Source organism: Thalassophryne amazonica, chromosome 6, assembly GCF_902500255.1.
Source record: "Thalassophryne amazonica chromosome 6, fThaAma1.1, whole genome shotgun sequence".
Lineage (NCBI taxonomy): Eukaryota > Metazoa > Chordata > Actinopteri > Batrachoidiformes > Batrachoididae > Thalassophryne > Thalassophryne amazonica.
Window position 1 is genome coordinate 43,920,887 of NC_047108.1, and position 20,906 is coordinate 43,941,792.

Here is a 20,906-nt window from a genome sequence, read left to right on the forward strand (position 1 = left end):
CTAATAAGTTTTCAGGCAGAAAATGAGGAGAAGTTTCACCAATGGGAATAAGTTGGAAAATATATACACACACATGTATGTGTGTAACATTGTGATGGTGTAGTTTAAGGTGTTGGGCTTGAGACCAGAAGATCCTCAGTTCAAATCCCCGCCTGACTGGAAAATCACTAAGGGCACTTGGGGAAGGTCTTTAATCCCCTACTGCTCCCGGTGTGTAGTGAGCGCCATGTATGGCAGCACCCTGACATCGGGGTGAATGTGAGGCATAATTGTAAAGCGCTTTGAGCGTCTGATGCAGATGGAAAAGCACTATATACAACCCCTGGCAAAAATTATGGAATCACCGGCCTCGGAGGATGTTCATTCAGTTTAATTTTGTAGAAAAAAAGCAGATCACAGACATGACACAAAACTAAAGTAATTTCAAATGGCAACTTTCTGGCTTTAAGAAAAACTATAAGAAATCAGGAAAAAAAATTGTGGCAGTCAGTAACAGTTACTTTTTTAGACCAAGCAGAGGGAAAAAAATATGTAATCACTCAATTCTGAGGAAAAAATTATGGAATCATGAAAAACAAAAGAATGCTCCAACACATCACTAGTATTTTGTTGCACCACCTCTGGCTTTTATAACAGCTTGCAGTCTCTGAGGCATGGACTTAATGAGTGACAAACAGTACTCTTCATCAATCTGGCTCCAACTTTCTCTGATTGCTGTTGCCAGATCAGCTTTGCAGGTTGGAGCCTTGTCATGGACCATTTTCTTCAACTTCCACCAAAGATTTTCAATTGGACTATTTGCAGGTCATGACATTGACCCTATGTGTCTTTTTGCAAGGAATGTTTTCACAGTTTTTGCTCTATGGCAAGATGCATTATCATCTTGAAAAATAATTTCATCGTCCCCAAACATCCTTTCAATTGATGGGATAATAAAAGTGTCCAAAATATCAACGTAAACTTGTGCATTTATTGATGATGTAATGACAGCCATCTCCCCAGTGCCTTTACCTGACATGCAGCCCCATATCATCAATGACTGTGGAAATTTACATGTTCTCTTCAGGCAGTCATCTTTATAAATCTCATTGGAACGGCACCAAACAAAAGTTCCAGCATCATCACCTTGCCCAATGCAGATTCGAGATTCATCACTGAATACGACTTTCATCCAGTCATCCACGGTCTACGATTGCTTTTCCTTAGCCCATTGTAACCTTGTTTTTTTCTGTTTAGGTGTTAATGATGGCTTTCGTTTAGCTTTTCTGTATGTAAATCCCATTTCCTTTAGGCAGTTTCTTACAGTTCGGTCACAGACATTGACTCCAGTTTCCTCCCATTCATTCCTCATTTGTTTTGTTGTGCATTTTCGATTTTTCAGACATATTGCTTTTAAGTTTTCTATCTTGACGCTTTGATGTCTTCCTTGGTCTACCAGTATGTTTGCCTTTAACAACCTTCCCATGTTGTTCGTATTTGGTCCAGAGTTTAGACACAGCTGACTGTGAACAACCAACATCTTTTGCAACACTGCGTGATGATTTACCCTCTTAAGAGTTTGATAATCCTCTCCTTTGTTTCAATTGACATCTCTCGTGTTGGAGCCATGATTCATGTCAGTCCATTTGGTGCAACAGCTCTCCAAGGTGTGATCGCTCCTTTTTAGATGCAGACTAATGAGCAGATCTGATTTGATGCAGGTGTTAGTTTTGGGGATGAAAATTTACAGGGTGATTCCATAATTTATTTCTCAGAATTGAGTGAGTCCATATTTTTTTCCCTCTGCTTGGTCTAAAAAAGTAACCGTTACTGACTGCCACAATTTTTTTTCTTGATTTCTTATAGTGTTTCTTAAAGCCAGAAAGTTGCCATTTGAAATGACTTTAGTTTTGTGTCATGTCTGTGATCTGCTTTTTTTCTACAAAATTAAACAACTGAATGAACATCCTCCAAGGCTGGTGATTCCATAATTTTTGCCAGGGGTTGTAAATGCAGTCCATTTACCATATTATTATTATTATTATTATAAATTACAAATTAATTAAATCAATTAACATGACATGACTGCGATGCGTCAAAGAAATCTGCAACTTCTATTTCTTTGCATTTATGCAGAAAGGCGAGAAAATAAAAAATGCAAACAGGCTACTGCAACAAGTTGCATTTCGGTTGCCATGTTAACAAACAGTGAAGACGGCAGTTTGACACAGGCAGTATTTTTTTTTCTCCTAAGGCTGAGGGGCGTCTCAATTCATAGGGCGAGAGACATACCCCTTTGCCTTACACCTTGTTTTAAAGGGGTAGGCGTATGGGGTATGGGTAGGGCCAAGGGGAAGGGGAAGGGGTACAAAAGAGAATTGAGATTGGGGGTTAGACTCCACCGACCAGTTGCGGTAATGCTTGTTGATGATGTCATCGTATCTTCCTCAGAGACTCTGAACGACTAGAAAGGCTCCAGTCAGTGCTTCGGTCACAGGCTCCATCTTCACCTCGGCAGATTAAAACTTCTCCTTGTAAGAGTGTAAAGTTCTAAGTTATTTTAACCCTCTGGAGTCGCCTGACTGAATTCTGCCATGTACAACCCCAATTCCAATAAAGTTGTGAGGTTGTGTAAAATGTAAATAAAAACAGAATACAATGATGTGCAAATCCTCTTCAACCTATATTCAATTGAATACCCCACAAAGACATGATATTTAATGTTCAAAGTGATAAACTTTATTGTTTTTGTGCAAATATTTGCTCATTTTGAAATGGATGCCTGCAAGACGTTTCAAAAAAGCTGGGACAGTGTGTTACATCACCTTTCCTTCTAACAACACTCAATAAGCATTTGGGAACTGAGGACACTAACTGTTGAAACTTTGTAGGTGGAATTCTTTCCCATTCTTTCTTAATGTACGACTTCAGTTGTTCAAGAGTGTCTCCGTTGTCGTATTTTGTGCTTCATAATGCGCCACACATTTTCAATGGGCGACAGGTCTGGACTGCAGGCAGGCCAGTCTAGTACCCGCACTCTTTAACTTCGAAGCCACACTGTTGTAACACGTGCAGAATGTGGCTTGGCATTGTCTTGCTGAAATAAGCAGGGACATCCCTGAAAAAGACGTTGCCTGGATGGCAGCATGTGTTGCTCCAAAACCTGGATGTACCTTTCAGCATTGATGGTGCAATCACAGATGTGTAAGTTACCCATGCCGTGAGCACTAACACACCCCCATACCATCACAGATGCTGGCTTTTTAACTTTGCGCTGGTAACAATCTGGATGATTTTTTCCTCTTTTGTCCAGAGGACACGACGTCCATGATTTCCCAAAACAATTTGAAATGTGGACTCATCAGACCACAGCACACTTTTCCACTTTGCGTCTGTCCATTTCAAATGTGCTTGGGCCCAGAGAAGGCGGCAGCGTTTCTGGATGTTGTTGATGTATGGCTTTCGCTTTGCATGGTAGAATTTAAATTGCACTTGTTGATGTAGCGACGAATTGTGTTAACTGACAATGGTTTTCTGAAGTGTTCCTGAGCCCACGCAGTAAGATCCTTTACACAATGATGTCGGTTTTTAATGCAGTACCGCCTGAGGGATCAAAGGTCACGGGCATTCAATGTTGGTTTCAGGCCTTGCCAAAAGTTGTCCGGATTCTCTGAAACTTCTGATTATATTACGGACTGTAGACAATGGAATCCCTAAATTCCTTGCAATTGAATATTGAGAAACATTGTTCTTAAACTGTTGGACTATTTTTTATGCAGTTGTTCACAAAGTGGTGATCCTCGCCCCATCTTTGCTTGTGAACGGCTGAGCATTTTGGGGATGTTCTTTTGATACCCAATCATGGCATTCACCTGTTTCCAATTAACCTGTTCACCTGTGGAATGTTCCAAACAGGTGTTCTTTGAGCATTCATCAACTTTCCCAGTCTTTTGTCACCCCTGTCCCAGCGTAATGACATGTGTTGCAGGCATCCATTTCAAAATGAGCAAATATTTGCACAAAAACAAAAAAATCAGTTTGAACATTAAATATTTTCTCTCTGTGGTGTATTTAACTGAATATAGGTTGAAGAAGATTTGCAAATCATTGTATTCTGTTTTTATTTACATTTCACACAAGTCCCAACTTCAATGGAATTGGGGTTGTAAAACTCACATGACAGCATTAAGCAAATGTCCCATTAAATTCATCAGACTCAGTCTCTGTTTCAACGCATTTTAAAAGTGCATGCTTCAATCTTTATGCGAGTTTTTAAATTATGTTAATAGGCCTACTATAACCTGAATTATGATGAACAATTTCCGCAATTTTTTTGTGAATTTTATGGTCATATTTGGTGCCCGTATTTGCAGAAAGCCGCAGTAAACAGTCTCACATTTCCTCATTCAACTGAGCTGAGAGCTCTGTCTCGGGGCAGGGAAAAACACGCCTTCTGCTTTATCATTGGTGGAACCCCATGACATAAGCCAATCAGGATCATCAACCCACATGGCTGATGAGGTCTTTCTGGACAAAACGCCAATAAAGCAGACAAACTATCACTGCATCCTGCTGGACAGAAGCAGGAATGGTGAAATGAGATTATTCCAATGCACAAAAATCTATGTCTATCAAGTCAGAGAATCAGGCACTCAAAATTAATTATATCTATTTATGTTTTTTGTTGTGTTTTTTTTATTTGTTTATTTTAAATCAATTTAGCTTTGCAAAGGGAGTATATGACCCATTCAGAAACACTTCCATTATAAATTTTATTGTGATGTATATACCGTTACCGTGAAGGGATTCAATTTACATCATGATATGAATTTTAAGTCATATCGCCCAACCCTAGCATAGGCTGACAACAGCATACAAGAGTAGGCTACAGAAAGCAGGAGACCGAATGAGAAAAAGAAGGCAACTTGCTGAAATGATGACTGATTCTTTTCGACACTCCTACCCACCACGTTCTTCTATATTTGTTGAATGGTCACGGCACAGCACATATCTGGAAGTCAGAGATATGTGCATAACAATGTGTGATCAAATCTGACTCCAATCATTTGTTTTTCTCCCCCACTCTCCCACTATCTGTCTATCAACAGCCCACACATACTTGATCAGAAATGTTAAGGACTTACCAGTAAGTTTTTACCACTGAGACATTATTTTATTATAATCCGCAGGATGCATTTGCATTGGCTTTAACACATATTTTGGGTCTTGTTTATTCTGATTTCAGAGAAAAGCACGGGTCCTTCTTTGAAGTGATCCTAAGAAAATGCACGCACAAAATATAGCTCCATTTTGTAGCTTTCCCAAATATTTAACAACAACACACCTATGGCATATTTCCAGAACCTGATTTTCAACGTCAAGGGGTGAATATGTTCGTGTCACATGTGCGTTGTGACTTCACAGTAAGTCAAAAAGTGAAATTTGCTCTATAAATTTTAAATCAAATTGTGCATTTACAGCATTTTTAGTGCATTACTTGGGACTTAGTACATTATATACTATTTTGACATGTAAAGCATAACAAACAATGTCAATCGCACTTAACTTTTGGCCACTGTACAATGTGAAATAGTGCTTTGGTGCATTTTGGTTATTTTTAATACCATAACTAGGGATGGTTATTGATAAGGTTTTATCGATAGATGCATTATCGATTCTGCTTATCGATCCGATTCCTTATCGATACCTCGTGAATTTTGTACTAAAAGTAGGCTTTACAGGTTTTCTATGTATTTCCTTGAGTCTTAAAATAAATAAATATGAGGTTAGTCACTGTATCCTTGATCTCTGGACATAAATAAAAATTAACAAAACTGTGTTTCGCTTTGAAGTTATTAATTCAGACTGAATTCTATCGTTCTATCTTGACTTGTCAGAGAGCCGCGCAACGTTTGGAGTTGTGTGAACAGAACGGAGGATGATTCTCGTTTCTTTCTTGCAACGAGACAGGAGTCCCAGTTAGTAACGTTAATCCGCACAAAAGTGAATCACAACTCATATTCAGGGATGAAAGTGGTGAAAAACAAAAAAAGCTGAAACCCAAAATTACCCCCCAACACCACCTGCACGAAAATGTTTGAATTCTAGAAGCTCTGAAATGCAATCTGGGACTATTCCAGACAATAAACTGGAGTGAGTGCAGCATCCATTTAGGTGAGAAAAAAATACAACTTTCCTTATTCGGATTCATTCCAGTAGTATTCTGCTCTTACTAGGATGCAGCAGTTTTCTAGTTTGGCAGATAGTTCTGGAGGAAATCACTGAAGAAATTAACAAATTGAAAATATGGTTTGACCAAAACAAACTGTCATTAAACTTAAATAAGACAGGGATGAAATGGAGGTGTGAGAGTCACTAGGTGTTCACAGGAAACACTTATTTCTGTATGTATGTATTTATTTATGTATGTTCATTGTTAATTGCTATTATATATTTTCTGTTGTGTTTCTATTCAGGTTCTTTTTGTCGCTTTCTCTAAAATTGTATATAATAAACATTAGATTATTAATATATAAGCAAAAATAAATTTAAGGAATATTACAATTTGAAAACAAATGCACCCGAACGTGATGACGGCTGCAATTGCTAAATGCTAACTTTGAACATTGAAAATGCCATAGACATGCTAACGCATTAGCATCGCTCCCGTTTTTAAGTTATAAAATGCATCAACTGTTTCAGAAGACCATAACAGGTCGGTTTAACATAGAAAAGGTCAATAATACTCACAGACGTATGCTCTTTAGGGTTTTAGCGGGGGAAAATTAAGCGAAAGAAAGAAATAAACGAAGCAATCGACCGAAGCATTGCTTCAATCTGCGAACCACGCTTCGATTGGTTCAAGGTTCAAAGCAAAGCCGCGCTGCAGAAAAGCTGATTAAGGACCCGCTGCAGGGTCTGTAATCAATGTAGAGAAATGATCATTTTCCTGACAAACACCCGCCAAAACAACGGCCACTCTGAAGGACCGATAACAGAATCGTTAAGCACAAAGCTTATTGATGTCGGTGGATCAAATCATTTCTTAACGTTACCCGAAAGGAACCAGTTCTCGATACCCATCCCTAACCATAACGATGTAGCTTTAAGTTATGAGATTGTCCAAACTACTGTTTGTTTGTTTTGTTTTTTTAAATCATGATCAGACAAATAATGTGGTATAGTTTGCAATAGGATTGGAGCATTTTTAAATTTTGTCTCCAGTTTAATCCTTCAATGACTCCCTACCTGGGCATAGGTACCAATCTGGACTGGCTATCATACACTTCTGTGTAGGCCATAATACAACCCCTGGCAATAATTATGGAATCACCGGCCTCAGAGGATGTTGTTTAATTTTGTAGAAAAAAAGCAGATCACAGACATGACACAAAACTAAAGTCATTTCAAATGGCAACTTCCTGGCTTTAAGAAACACTATAAGAAATCAGGAAAAATAATTGTGGCAGTCAGTAACGGTTACTTTTTTAGACCAAGCAGAGGGAAAAAATATGGACTCACTCAATTCTGAGGAATAAATTATGGAATCACCCTGTAAATTTTCATCCCCAAAACTAACACCTGCATCAAATCAGATCTGCTCGTTAGTCTGCATCTAAAAAGGAGCGACCACACCTTGGAGAGCTGTTGCACCAAGTGGACTGACATGAATCATGGCTTCAACATGAGAGATCTCAATTGAAACAAAGGAGAGGATTATCAAACTCTTAAAAGAAGGTAAATCATCACGCAATGTTGCAAAAAATGTTGGTTCTTCACAGTCAGCTGTGTCTAAACTCTGGACCAAATACAAACAACATGGGAAGGTTGTTAAAGGCAAACATACTGGTAGACCAAGGAAGACATCAAAGCGTCAAGACAGAAAACTTAAAGCAATACGTCTCAAAAATCAAAAATGCACAACAAACCAAATGAGGAACGAATGGGAGGAAACTGGAGTCAATGTCTGTGACCGAACTGTAAGAAACCGCCTAAAGGAAATGGGATTTACATACAGAAAAGCTAAACGAAAGCCATCATTAACACCTTCCATGCTGGAACTTTTGTTTGGTGCCGTTCCAATGAGATTTATAAAGATGACTGCCTGAAGAGAACATGTAAATTTCCACAGTCATTGATGATATGGGGCTGCATGTCAGGTAAAGGCACTGGGGAGATGGCTGTCATTACATCATCAATAAATGCACACGTTTACGTTGATATTTTGGACACTTTTCTTATCCTATCAATTGAAAGGATGTTTGGGGATGATGAAATCATTTTTCAAGATGATAATGCATCTTGCCATAGAGCAAAAACTGTGAAAACATTCCTTGCAAAAAGACACATAGGGTCAATGTCATGGCCTGCAAATAGTCCGGCTCCAACCTGCAAAGCTGATCTGGCAACAGCAATCAGAGAAAGTTGGAGCCAGATTGATGAAGAGTACTGTTAATCACTTTTTAAGTCCATGCCTCAGAGACTGCAAGCTGTTATAAAAGGCAGAGGTGGTGCAACAAAATACCAGTAATGTGTTGGAGCATTCTTTTGTTTTTCATGATTCCATAATTTTTTCCTCGGAACTGAGTGATTCCAGATTTTTTTTCCCTCTGCTTGGTCTAAAAAAGTAACCGTTACTGACTGCCACAATTTTTTTTCCTGATTTCTTATAGTGTTTCTTAAAGCCAGAAAGCTGCCATTTGAAATGACCATTTGTCTTCACAAAAAAAAAAAAAAGAAAGTGGGTGGGGGTATAGACTACTTCAGAGTCCCATGGTCCTTTGCATGTGTGAAGTGGACCGCACTGCATGCTAACATAGCATCACATGGAGATTCGCTGTGTTCTTGCAGTTATCGGGAAATTAGGACCTTCTAGAATGGGAATGTCAATGTAATGTAAGCTGGGTGTGATTCGTCCTAGGATTTGAAAAAAACAAAAACAAATATATATATATATATATATATATACACACACACACACACACATACATATATGTGTGTATATACACATACACACACACATTAACTTTCTGTTTGAATGCCTTCGGTGATTACATTTCATGCTGATTTGCATTTCATTCCTCATGCATCACGAGGGGTGACACCATTTTCATTATTTACAACCGGAAAGTCTAATCAGAACCACTCCAACCACACGGGGTGATGGGACCCTGAAAGACTTTATATACAGACACAATAAGATTTGTCAACGTTAACTGTAAATGAGGGCAATTTTGAAAAGTATCAAGGAATCGTATTAGAATCGAGGTAAAAGTTTGAAGTAACTGTTATATTTGTTCCCCGTACCTATTTTATAGACCAAACTCTAACATCAGAACTTTTTTAAACAGTCAAAGAACGCTAAAAGGAAAAGGAAACATTAAAATGATGGGGTTAAGTACCATATCGAACCTAATACGCAAATACGACAGTTAACTCAGTTATCTTTAGTAGTACATGCAGCAGTCACAGTGACAGGAAAAGTCAGATTTTTTTTTTAGCAGGCTGACATCCTTCAACAAATAAAACGTTAATGACAACAGCCTCAAAAAGACGAGGAGCTAACATCAAGCTCGTTTCTCTTGACAGTACAGTAAATGACAGCATTACACTGAAGTACGTAGACACATTTACCAACGAAAGCATTATTTAAAACATAGAACAAATTTAAAACAAATACTCATGAGCCGCAGCACACAGACTGGATAGCCGCGTTAGCTAACTCCAGTAGGCTAATTTAGCAACACTGTCAATACTGAAAGAAGCAGCCAAGTCATTGAAATTCATTTATGTGTGCCATTTTCCAACTACAACAGACACCCGTTGAATCATAACATCGTACTCTGCTTTGATTTTATACAGCCGACAAAAATATAAACAAATAAAAATCAACTCGCTTCTTCACTTACCATAGTAGCAGCAGCCATCTTGAAGACACGTGTCATTGTGATGTCACAAGAAAATCTTCTTCTGCTTAATTCTCCGTTGGAAAAACCTTACGAAGCATTAGCGCCACCCATTTGGTAGGAGTATGTACCAGAAGATTGACAAAAACAAAATTGACATCATATAAAAGAAAAAAAAACGAAAAAAGAAGATTACTGTAATCGAGAATGTACAGTATCGTGCTACAAAATTAATACCTGGACTTACACTCATTTATTAATTCTCGATTGGGAAACCTGACAGAGCATTAGCACCACCACTTTGGTAGGAGTATGTACAGTCAGTTGCCCAGTTCTGGATCACCTTTTTTAAAGTCCCGCTATATGGAGCCATAATGCAACTGAATATCCTTAATTGGGTATTGCTGTATTGGGTATTTGGATGTTATATAGCTGAAAAAGTCAGGATGGGTAGCCCTTCTACTTAAAGTGTGAAGCACCACATTATGTGTGGTGCAAATATTTGCCGGAAATGGATCACTAGTTTGCCCGGTTCTGGATCACGACACTCTGTGTCACTTTGGGGGCGGCGGCGCGACTCCAGTTGCAGCGGCGACCACACACTCACATCGCCTCAATTTGGATAACTGACTGTTTCAACTTTAGTGCACATAACCAATGTCAAATGTATATGTGTTGTCTTAATTCAGATGTGTGCCATTATTACGGTAAGCAAGTAATAACTGTGGATTAATTGCTGTTTGTCTGTGGTAGGTGAGTGTGGACGTAATCTCGTTGTTGTTGCACTTGTAATGACAATGACGACATATCTCATCCATCCATCCATCCATCCATCCATTCATTCCTGGCATCTGGCTGGAGCCCTTCTAATGCAGAATGATGCACACTGTGTTTTGAACACAAAATGATATAAATTCTAGTTATTAAATGAGAATTTACTTAGTTTCGAAAGTCACTGTTATACGTTTTTACGAGCAAAAAATGAAGTGTGGAGGTGAGATTTCTCCCGAATTAAAAAGTAAAAGCCCCCACATTCATGCTGCTTCAGTGATCCACAACCGGCAAATTTTCATGTCAGAGATAAATGCGTGCAGCAATTAAACAGCAAGACATAGCACACTGACATTTTTGACCCATGTAAGTAAGTATTTTCCCACTCTAGAACCATTGACACTGAATGGCTAACTCACCTTTGCTACTTCTTAGAGATCGTCACTTTCACACTTGCACAAATAAGTGAGTCGGAAAACGCGTGCACACCATGGAGACCAGATGTTTTGATTCCTCTGCTGATCACAGAGATGACTGGATCCAGTCGAGCTTGTGGTTGTTTGTAGACAAAACATCAGTCTTTCCATTGGTACCAAGTATTAGCTTATTCGTGCTGATTACGAGAAACAGCGGCGCAAATACTACAGCAGTGATCCGGAACGGCAATGATCGAGAACTGGGCAAGTGACTGTACCAGAAAACACAATGTGTTTGCATAAAAGGTAGCAAGTCACCATTATTGAGGGTAACAAGTTGAGTCCCTCAGGGATCGGTCCTAGGACCTGTTTTGTTCCTAGTCTTTGTAAATGATTTGTCAGGTGTTTTTTCAGCAAAGAGTAAAATTTTTGCAGACGACACAAAATTGTTTCACCCTATGCAGTCATTAGTGGATTACAGTTGTATTAAGGATGACTTAGATAAGCTATCAGATTGGTGAAAAGAATGATTACTTAGGTTTAATAGTGCAAAAAATCCTTGTTATGAGTATTACATGAATGGAGATAAAATAGATACTGTTATGGAAGAAAAGGATTTAGGTATTTTGTTTACTAATAATTTAACATTTTCCAAATACTCATATATAAGTAATGCGGCTGCAAAAGCTAATAGAGTGCTTAGTCTTATCAAGAAGTCATTCAATTATACCAATAAGGAATCTTTCCTGGTATTGTATAAGAGTTATGTTAGACCTCATCTAGAATGTTGTGTGCAAGTGTGGTCCCCCTTTTTGCAGAGGGGCAAAGATACATTCAGAAAAGTTTAACGCAGGGCAACAAAAATTGTACCTGGTTTAGAACATTTATCTTATGAAAATAGGTTGAAGGACTTGCGACACTAGAAAACAAAAGAACCTCTGGGGACCTTATTGAAGCTTATAAAATATTAAACTGCCACTAAAATGTTGATTGCAACCAATTTTTCCAATTTACAGATTATACTGGTCTGAGAGGCCACTTGGCTATGTTAAAGGTTATTAGATAAAGACCCAACATCAGAAAAAATTATTTTAGCAACAGAATTGTCACCTTGTGGAACAATTTACCTAACCACGTTGTTAACTCACCAAGTGTCAATGTTTTCAAAGATAGGCATGATTGGTACTATTATGGATTTTAGGTATTGTTACAGTTTTTAGGTATTGCTATTTTTTTTAGCGTAGGTGGTGTGTTTTATGTGATATTGTGTTATGTGTCGACGCGGGTTGAGGAGCGGACCTGCGTCTGATGGAACCCAGCGCTAAAATAACCAGAAAGCGGTTCCAATAACAAAAACAATTTATTGTGTCACCCTCTGGTGCTAAACAAAGTGTAGAAACTAAAACAGCGTCATTCTGGTGGAGTGAAGGCTGGCACGCTCTCCAGCGCCCAAAAGGATCGAAGCCCGGCGCTTCTGGACTCACTGTTACCGCCAAACACCCCCCAGGTGGACACGACAAACCGACTCCCTGTGAATGATAGAAGAGGTGAGGTAAGTCAGCAGTTACAACCAATATCCTTCAAAAGACACACACCATCAGCAACACATTCAGGTCTGTATTTTAAGCTTTATGCAAATGAGCAGCCTCTCACAACAGGTGGAGGATCACTTGTCCGCACGCCACAGCAGTGAGAAGCGAGCTGCACAATTCTCATCACAATTCAAATCTACTGCGTAACAAAATACCAAGTTACTATCAACAAGTAGTCAAACAATTAATCACCTCTGATGTGTGCTGACAGCATGTGTCCCTCACCCTTCCTGCTTCACAGGCATGATGTGTCAAACCCAGGCGCGGTCCTCAGCGTCTCACAAACGAACATCACAAGGTCGAGTTCCCGGCAATTCTGCTTGAATCACACATGGCTTAAATGCAGAACGCCATCTAATTATCTGCTTCAGCTGAAAGTCTTTAAGGTTGCATGTGAGCACCATCCACAGGTGCTGCACATGATGTTGATGAGGGCGTGAGCACCATCCACAGGTGCTGCACATGATGTTGATGAGGGTGAAGGACTCTTCAGCCAGCACCTTCTCCACAGACAAATCAGTTTTCATACCACCTGGAGAGCAAAGAAAAGAAAAGAACACCAAAATGTCCAGCCACACCCCCCAACACACAACAATATTGTATCAATTGCATTTATGTTATTTTTTCTCTAAACTATTATTTTAACTTTGGATGGTGTTTTATGTAATATTTGTGTGACAGCCCACCTGGAGTTTGCCAAAACGCACCTGAAGGACTGTTGGGCCATGAGAAACAAAAGTCTCTGGTCTGGTGAAGCAAAGATTGTACTCTTTGGCATGAATGCCAGACGCCATGTTTGGAGGAAACCAGCCACCATCCCTACAGTGAAGCATGGTGGTGGCAGCATCATGCTGTGGGGATGTTTTTCAGGGGCAGGAACTGGGAGACTAGTTAGGATTGAGAGAAAGGTGAATGTAGCAATGTACAGAGACATCCTGGATGAAAACCTGCTCCAGAGTGCTCGACCTCATACTGGGTTGACGGTTCATCTTTCAGCAGGGCAATGACCCTAAGCACACAGCCAAGATACCTAAGGAGTGGCTTCAGGACAACTCTGTGAATGTCCTTGAGTGGCCCAGCCAGAGCCCAGAACTGAATCTGATTGAACATCTCTGGAGAGATCTGAAAATGGCTGTACACCGACACTCCCCATCCAACCTGATGGAGCATGAAAGGTGCCGCAAAGAGGAATGGGCAAAACTCGCTGTTCGCTGTGGGTTGCCCCCATGTGGCGTTGATTCTTCCGTTCCATGTCCTGTTAACCAGTATGTAATACAACAGCGTCAGCTTCCTCATTTTTGTTTGTTTGAATTGTAGGATCGCAGTTGAGAGTAGTGGCGCAACTTGAGAGGTGCTGCAAAGACGAATGGCCAAAACTGCCCAATGATAGACGCACCAAGCTCGAGGCATTATATTCAAGAAGTCTTGAGGATGTAATTGCTGCCAAAGGTGCATCAAAAAAATATTGAACAAAGGGTGTGAATACTTATGTACATGTGATTTCTTAGTTTTGCATTTCCAAAAAAAAAAAAAAAAAAAAACTTTTTTCATGTTGTCATTATGGGGTGTATGAGTCGAATTTTGAACGGAAACATGAATTCACTCCATTTTGAAATTAGTCTGTAACATAACAAAATGTGGAAAAGATGAAGCACTGTGAATACTTTGTGGATGCACTGTATAACCACATAGTCAAGGGACTCCAACAAGACATTAAAATGGAAAAGAAAAGCACTGGCTGTGACTTCCCCTACACTCACTGCTGCAGAAAGAAGGACCAAAGCATCCTCAGCGACCACCACCACCCAGCTCATTCCCTGTTCAGGTGAAGGGAATCAGGATACAGTATAAGACAGCATTGACCAGTATCACTACCCACACAGCACATTTCCACAACAGGTTTTTCCCAGCCATGTTCAGACTGCTTGCCTAGGATATGAAGCAGAGAAAGTAAATACCACATGCTTAAACATAACACTGACATGCTACAGCTGTAAAAACTAACTCTGAGCAGTAATTCCAGTGTATGTGTATTGTTTCATACATTTGCAAATGGCAATAAAATCTATCTATCTATCTATCTATCTATCTATCTATCTATCTATCTATCTATCTATCTATCTATCTATCTATCTATCTATCTATCTATCTATCTATCTATCTATCTATCTATCTATCTATCTATCTATCTATCTATCTATCTATCTATCTATCTATCTATCTATCTATCTTTGCCATACATTTCAACATGGAGTTATATTGACAAATGCCACGTAAAAATGTAGGGTGTAAAAAAACAAGCTGTATTTTAAACTTGTCCAGAAGCAGCATCAGTTTCTCTGGTTTCTGAAGCATTTGGCCTGGACTGTCACACAGCAGAAATGTGTAGTGTGGTCAAATGAATCAGTATTCCAGTTCATTTTTGATTTTTGGAAGAAATGGATGCAGTATGCTCCAGACCAAAGACAAGGACCATTCTGACTTATCAGCAACAAGCCCAAAAACCAGTATCTGTAACAGTGGTGGTTGTCTCAGTGCTCTTGGCAAAAGTATTTTGCATTTCTGTGATGACAGGGTTAATGCAGAAAAGCACAGTGAGATTTTAAAGCAACATATACTGACGTGTATGTGTTTTTCAACAGTGCAATGCAAATCCTCATTCTGCGCACATTGCAAAGGCATGGCTGTGGAAGGAGAGGGTACAGATATTGGACTGGCCTTGCTGGAGTCTGGACCTGTCCCCAAAAAGAGAATGTGTGGAGATCTTTGAAACAAAAAAATTAATGACAATCCTGTACTGTTGCACACCTTAAGACCTATTTGCAAGAAGAATGGGACAAAATATCCTCAGTACCAAAACATATTTTCAGTGCTGTGAGAAGAAATGACAACATTACAAAGTGGCAAATACTTTCCCAGTGTTTTTTGGAAAGTGTGACAGGTCTTTTATCTAAGAATGAATACATGTTAAATAAAATGAAGGTGACCATACAAAACATGGAATATTCTGCTTCTTTTTTTTATTATTTATTTGCATTTTCCGGGTTGTCCCAACTTTTTCTGATTTGGGGTTGCATATGCTGCAGAATGTGGTTTGTTAGTTTATATTTTACTTATGTTATTTATTTTTTTTAAATTTTAACCTGTTCTGGGAGGGGGGAATTTAAACTGAAGGAACAGAATTGAGAAACTGGATTCAGGTTGCCTACTTAAATTGCATCACAACAGTCACAAAACCTTGTACATTCCGGTACATCCTTGCCTTGTGATCTCTGTTTGCTCATAAATGCTCAAGCGTAGTCATGTCCTGCAAACAAACCTGCCTGTTCACTGCTTGCTATAAGCAGCTCTATACACACAATGTTGTAACTCAATAAGGACTGAACCACACTGATGATCTTCATGCAACCAGACCAACATTTAGTCACAATTGCATCTTCAAAAAGCAATATTTAGCCGATTGTTAACTAAAAACAGGTGTGTAGTGGTCATTAGTAAGATTTTCAACTCTACTGGATAACAAATCCAAAGGTGGGAGTTGCTATAGGCAGCATTCAAGTGCCACACCCCAACTCCACAGTCAGAAACTACAACCCCAATTCCTGTGAAGTTGGGACATTGTGTAAAACGTAAATAAAAACAGAATACAATGATTTGCAAATCCTCTTCAACCTATATTCAATTGAATACACCACAAAGACAACTTTGTTTTTGTGCAAATATTTGCATGTTCAAATTTTTGTGCATGCTTCGAGCAGAAACAGTGCCAAGTGCAGCATATGGCACCGCTTATGTGGAAGAAATAAAAACCAGCTGGTACCTGTGGGACCACATCGCACCGCTTACGTGGAATAATGAAAAAAAAACAAAAAAAAAACGAAAAAAACACACCACCCAGGACGCAAACTTGCACCTTTCACAAGATCTGATTGCCAGTCAGCAACTTTACCACTGAGCTACAGAGCTGTTCTTTGAAAGCTGCGGGAAGTTGCCTCATATCAGGAAGGACATGGAAGTATTCAAAAAAAAAAAAAATTAAAATCACACACCATATAAAAACACCGCATTTATCAAGCGAGCAACACAAATATGATCCATTCTGTTTCTCTGTAAATGACTCATGGTCACAGACATACAGTCATGAAATTACATGAATGAGAAGCAGTGTGCTCTGATGTCCATAACTAGTGGCCCGATGCGTCCAGTTGGCTGCGTGTGTGTTCTAACCGGACACGCATCTTGTGGACGGCACGCCGCAGCACAGACACCGCGTCATGTGGAACAGAGCTCATGTGGGTGACGTGACAGTCAGATCGCCCTCTGCGTGTCCTGATCTGACGGTCTGTTTCAACCTGGCAGGCTGTCAATGTCTGCTCCTTGCGCACACTCACTGGCTGCAGCTTGTCGCCACTGTGATATATATTTTTATTTATGTCCACATAAATACAGCATTCAGACACATGCCTCACAGTGGACAGTTGGTAGTCTATGTCTGTCCAAACACAGTAGGTGTTATCTAGCTGGAATGTCCAGAATGACAGATCACCACAGCTGCTTCTGTCATAGCCACACCTCCTGTCAGTTCTCAGCGCACACACCAAAGTCACACTCCTGGGGAACTTAGACAAATTTCTCTGCTAATACGACAGTGGTCATCTGCAGTTTGCTGTCGTGTGAAGAGTGCAACTGGTCACACATTTTATAAATGCCATGCAAGCGGTGTTAGATATTTGTGCATGTCACCTGGAATTTGGCTGACACCTGCCGCGAGAGGGTGTGATGGGTTTGCACAGTGCACACTTTGTCTTTCAGCCGCTGGTGTGTGCAAATAGTTGTAGCAACAGGTGTACGAGGCGTTAGAGGCAGGGATGATTTCACATGGTTTGCACATGATTCCTGTGTCATGCGCACTAAATGCGCACTTCATCCAAACTTCGCACTATGTGTGAAGGGGCCCTTAACAAGGTCAAGAACATTTGTTGAGGATATGTGCAAAATGACAACAAAGTCACAGATCATTGGACAGATGAATATTTAAAACAATTTCTTGAAATTTATTCAGTTATTCTGAAGCAAACATTTAACAATTGCAAGATTTAATAATGACAACAAACAAAAAATGCTTAAAAGTAATAACAATCCAATTACGAGTATATGAAATGAATTATACCTATGCTCATAACAATTTCACAACACTCCATATTAAGATTAAAGAGTAACATTCCTCTGAGATATTGGTATTCAAGGGTCTCAGGTTTAAATCGTTGCATGCTGTCTGAACATAAATGTCTGACAGTTATTATTGTTGCTCTATTGAAGATGTCCACATTATCCAAGTTATGAATAAGAAAAATAGTCAGGAATGAAAAACAAAAACATAATTTCAGAAGGATTAACATATTCAAGATACAATGATACTCAGCAGTACTAAATGCACAAATAAATTAATTAATTTATCCTCACAGTAAAAAGCTTGAGTATAAAAAATATAGGTCATTTATTTTCTATACCCGCTTACTCCACTAAAGGGTCATGGGGCTGGAGCCTATCCCAGCAGTAATAGGGGGGTTGGTGGGTGCACCCTGGATAGGACTCCAGTCTACCGCAAGGCCACAGTATATACAGACAATCTCAGGCACAAGCATACGCACACCTATGGTCACAATTTAAAGTTCACAGTTCACCTAACCTGCATGTCTATGGAAGTGGGAGGAACCCAAAGGGAACCCACATGAAAATGAGAATATTCAAAGTTCACACAGAAAGGATCGTGCAGGAAGGCATTGTCAGACCTTCCAAAACTCAAAATATTTTGTAATGTTGAAATCTAAAATAATTATGTGGATCTAACCCTTTATCCAATGCTATATATAAAACTTCATACAAGTTTTTCCAAAACTGGTAGATTGTGTAATCTCAATCCCAACTAAAAGGTGTGGGAGCCATGCATCTATTTGGATGAAATGACCAAACTTTTAAAAGTAAAACCCAAGTTAAGTAGAAGGAAAGAGAGTCTCATTATATTAGAATTTACAGGATGGCATGATCAAAATTTCTGGCCACATGTACAACAGCAGACCAGACTCAGAATGGTGACCAACTGCTTTGGCCATACTAGCAACAACCAAAATCAGGTGAACAAATAACTGGCAAACATGCAAATCAGAAATAAGGATCCCCATAGTAAAGTACCCATGATAAAGTCCAACGGGCATCATGACCCACAGTTCATCATAGATGGAGTTAACATATGCTAGTTCACAAATGCTAGTGAACAGGGTCCAGACAGATATAACAAATCACAGATTAATCATTTCTATCATTTGTTAAAGAATGACTCCAACTTCAGTATGTACCAGTTACCTGATTTACTGCCCCCTCCCACCCACACACTTTTATCACTGTGATCAAATACATTGTCAAACAAAATACATCATTGAAATACATTAGGGGCTTTGTTACACCTGGCACAAAGCAGCTCAAAGCGCAGTGCAAATGTCTTTATTAGTTTGTCATTTTCACGGCCCCTGCCCATGTTTTTTTTTTTTATAACTGAATGTATTTGTGCTTATCTGTGCTTAAGATGAGGTGTGCTCAAACACATTGCTGGTGCATTATTATGTTGAGACAGCAGACAATGAATGCACCAAAGACAAAAACAAAAAACAAACAAAAAACAAGAAAAAAACAGGTCAAAAGCTGAGTGCAGAATGTTTCTGCTATTTATACATTGTGATGTTCAGATACACATTCTGAAAACAGAACAGCTCTTTCTGCAGCTGGTGAGATGTGGATTTGATGGGGTGGTCAACGGAAGTGTTGCAGGAAGGAGGCACTCACTTCAGGAAGCTGTGAGAAGATAACTGCTGTTTCCACTAATGATCTGCTCGTGTGATCTGTTTCCTTGTCAGAAAACCTCTCATTTCTACCATCTACTGAGTCTGTCATCTAAACAGCAATACACCAGGCCCCAGTGCATTTGGCTCTTAAAAGGCGTTCTGATTGGTGTAATTCACGTTGCGCTAAAAACTGATTAATGATTAAGCAAAAAACAGAACCCCTTTGCACCCTCCACCTTAAAAGTGGAACTGAACATGCCTGAAATACACTTGTGCTATGCACTTTACACCATGCGCGATGGCTTGGGCCTATCGTCTTGGTCCCAATGAAACTGTCATGGGTATTTTTCATTATCACTATCTGACAAAAACAATTGTCCATAAGGGCACGCGACACAACTGTAAATTGAATTTTGGCTGTCAGCCCACCTCATTTTCACAAAAGGTAACATCTCAAATGAATAAACAGTGGAGACGTTGCCACACATTTGAGCATTTTTTTTTTGCCATCTGGTGGGCAATGTGAGCATTTCAGGGCTTCTGTTACATTTCCTACTTTAAACCCAAAATTCAGTAAAAAAAAAAAAAACAAAAAACAAAAGAGGCATTTCTAAATGTCAGAAATGTATGATTTGCCATTCCAGTATTAATGTATGAAATTTCGATTTTGAAAGTTTTACAGTTCTTGAGTTTTAGGACACGGAAGGTTTTGCCATATGGATGGACAGAAGGATAGTAATTTCTCTTGACAGTGGTGACTGAAAATGACCATGTGTTTTTCAGCGCCAGTAGCTCATGACTCAATAAAGACCTCGCAACATTTCAGTGGCATGATCATTTTGCAGTGAAGTCACGTTGTTAGTGACAAAGCTCCTCGTTTCATCCCCATTCTCTCTGTCAGATTGGCAACATTGTATGCCAAAACAAACACAAGTAAATTGAAAAAAAATTGAAAACACTAATGGAAAAATAAGAAGCCTCATGTTACTGCTTCACCTCAGGAGCTATGGCGGCTGCTGCCCACTGGTGTGCTCTGACAGGTTAGTGCTCACTTATTAATTCACTGGAATATCTTTCATTTGTCTCCTCATTCATCAACTGGCACACTCTGATTGGTTGATATTATGTTTGGACTACAACAAGGCCAATCCGAATAAACACAGCAAATCCAACCCCTTTGTGCTCGCATGGCATCAAAATAGAAGCAACAGTGTTGCCAGATACTGCAGCTGTCCTTATAACATTGAAAATCTGACGTGCGTAATGATGACCTTTATCATAATGAGCCACACAACAACCACATGAACAATCTGGAGCAAAACAAAATTCTTAAACTACAATTAAATATAAATTACCTTCACTTTAGCATTCAACTCAGTCTGTAAATGTAACACAAACATTTTC

General features: G+C 39.3%; 1 protein-coding gene across 1 annotated transcript in view; it reads right to left on the bottom strand.

Moving 5' to 3' along the window:
* tm9sf4 (transmembrane 9 superfamily protein member 4) overlaps positions 1 to 9,930 on the bottom strand; it is an 88,799-nt gene extending 78,869 nt beyond the window's left edge. The window contains 1 exon segment of the mRNA XM_034172107.1: positions 9,888 to 9,930. Within this exon segment, the coding sequence (XP_034027998.1) occupies positions 9,888 to 9,923 (36 nt within the window). The 5' untranslated portion in view covers positions 9,924 to 9,930.
* Between the last annotated feature and the right edge of the window lie 10,976 nt (positions 9,931 to 20,906).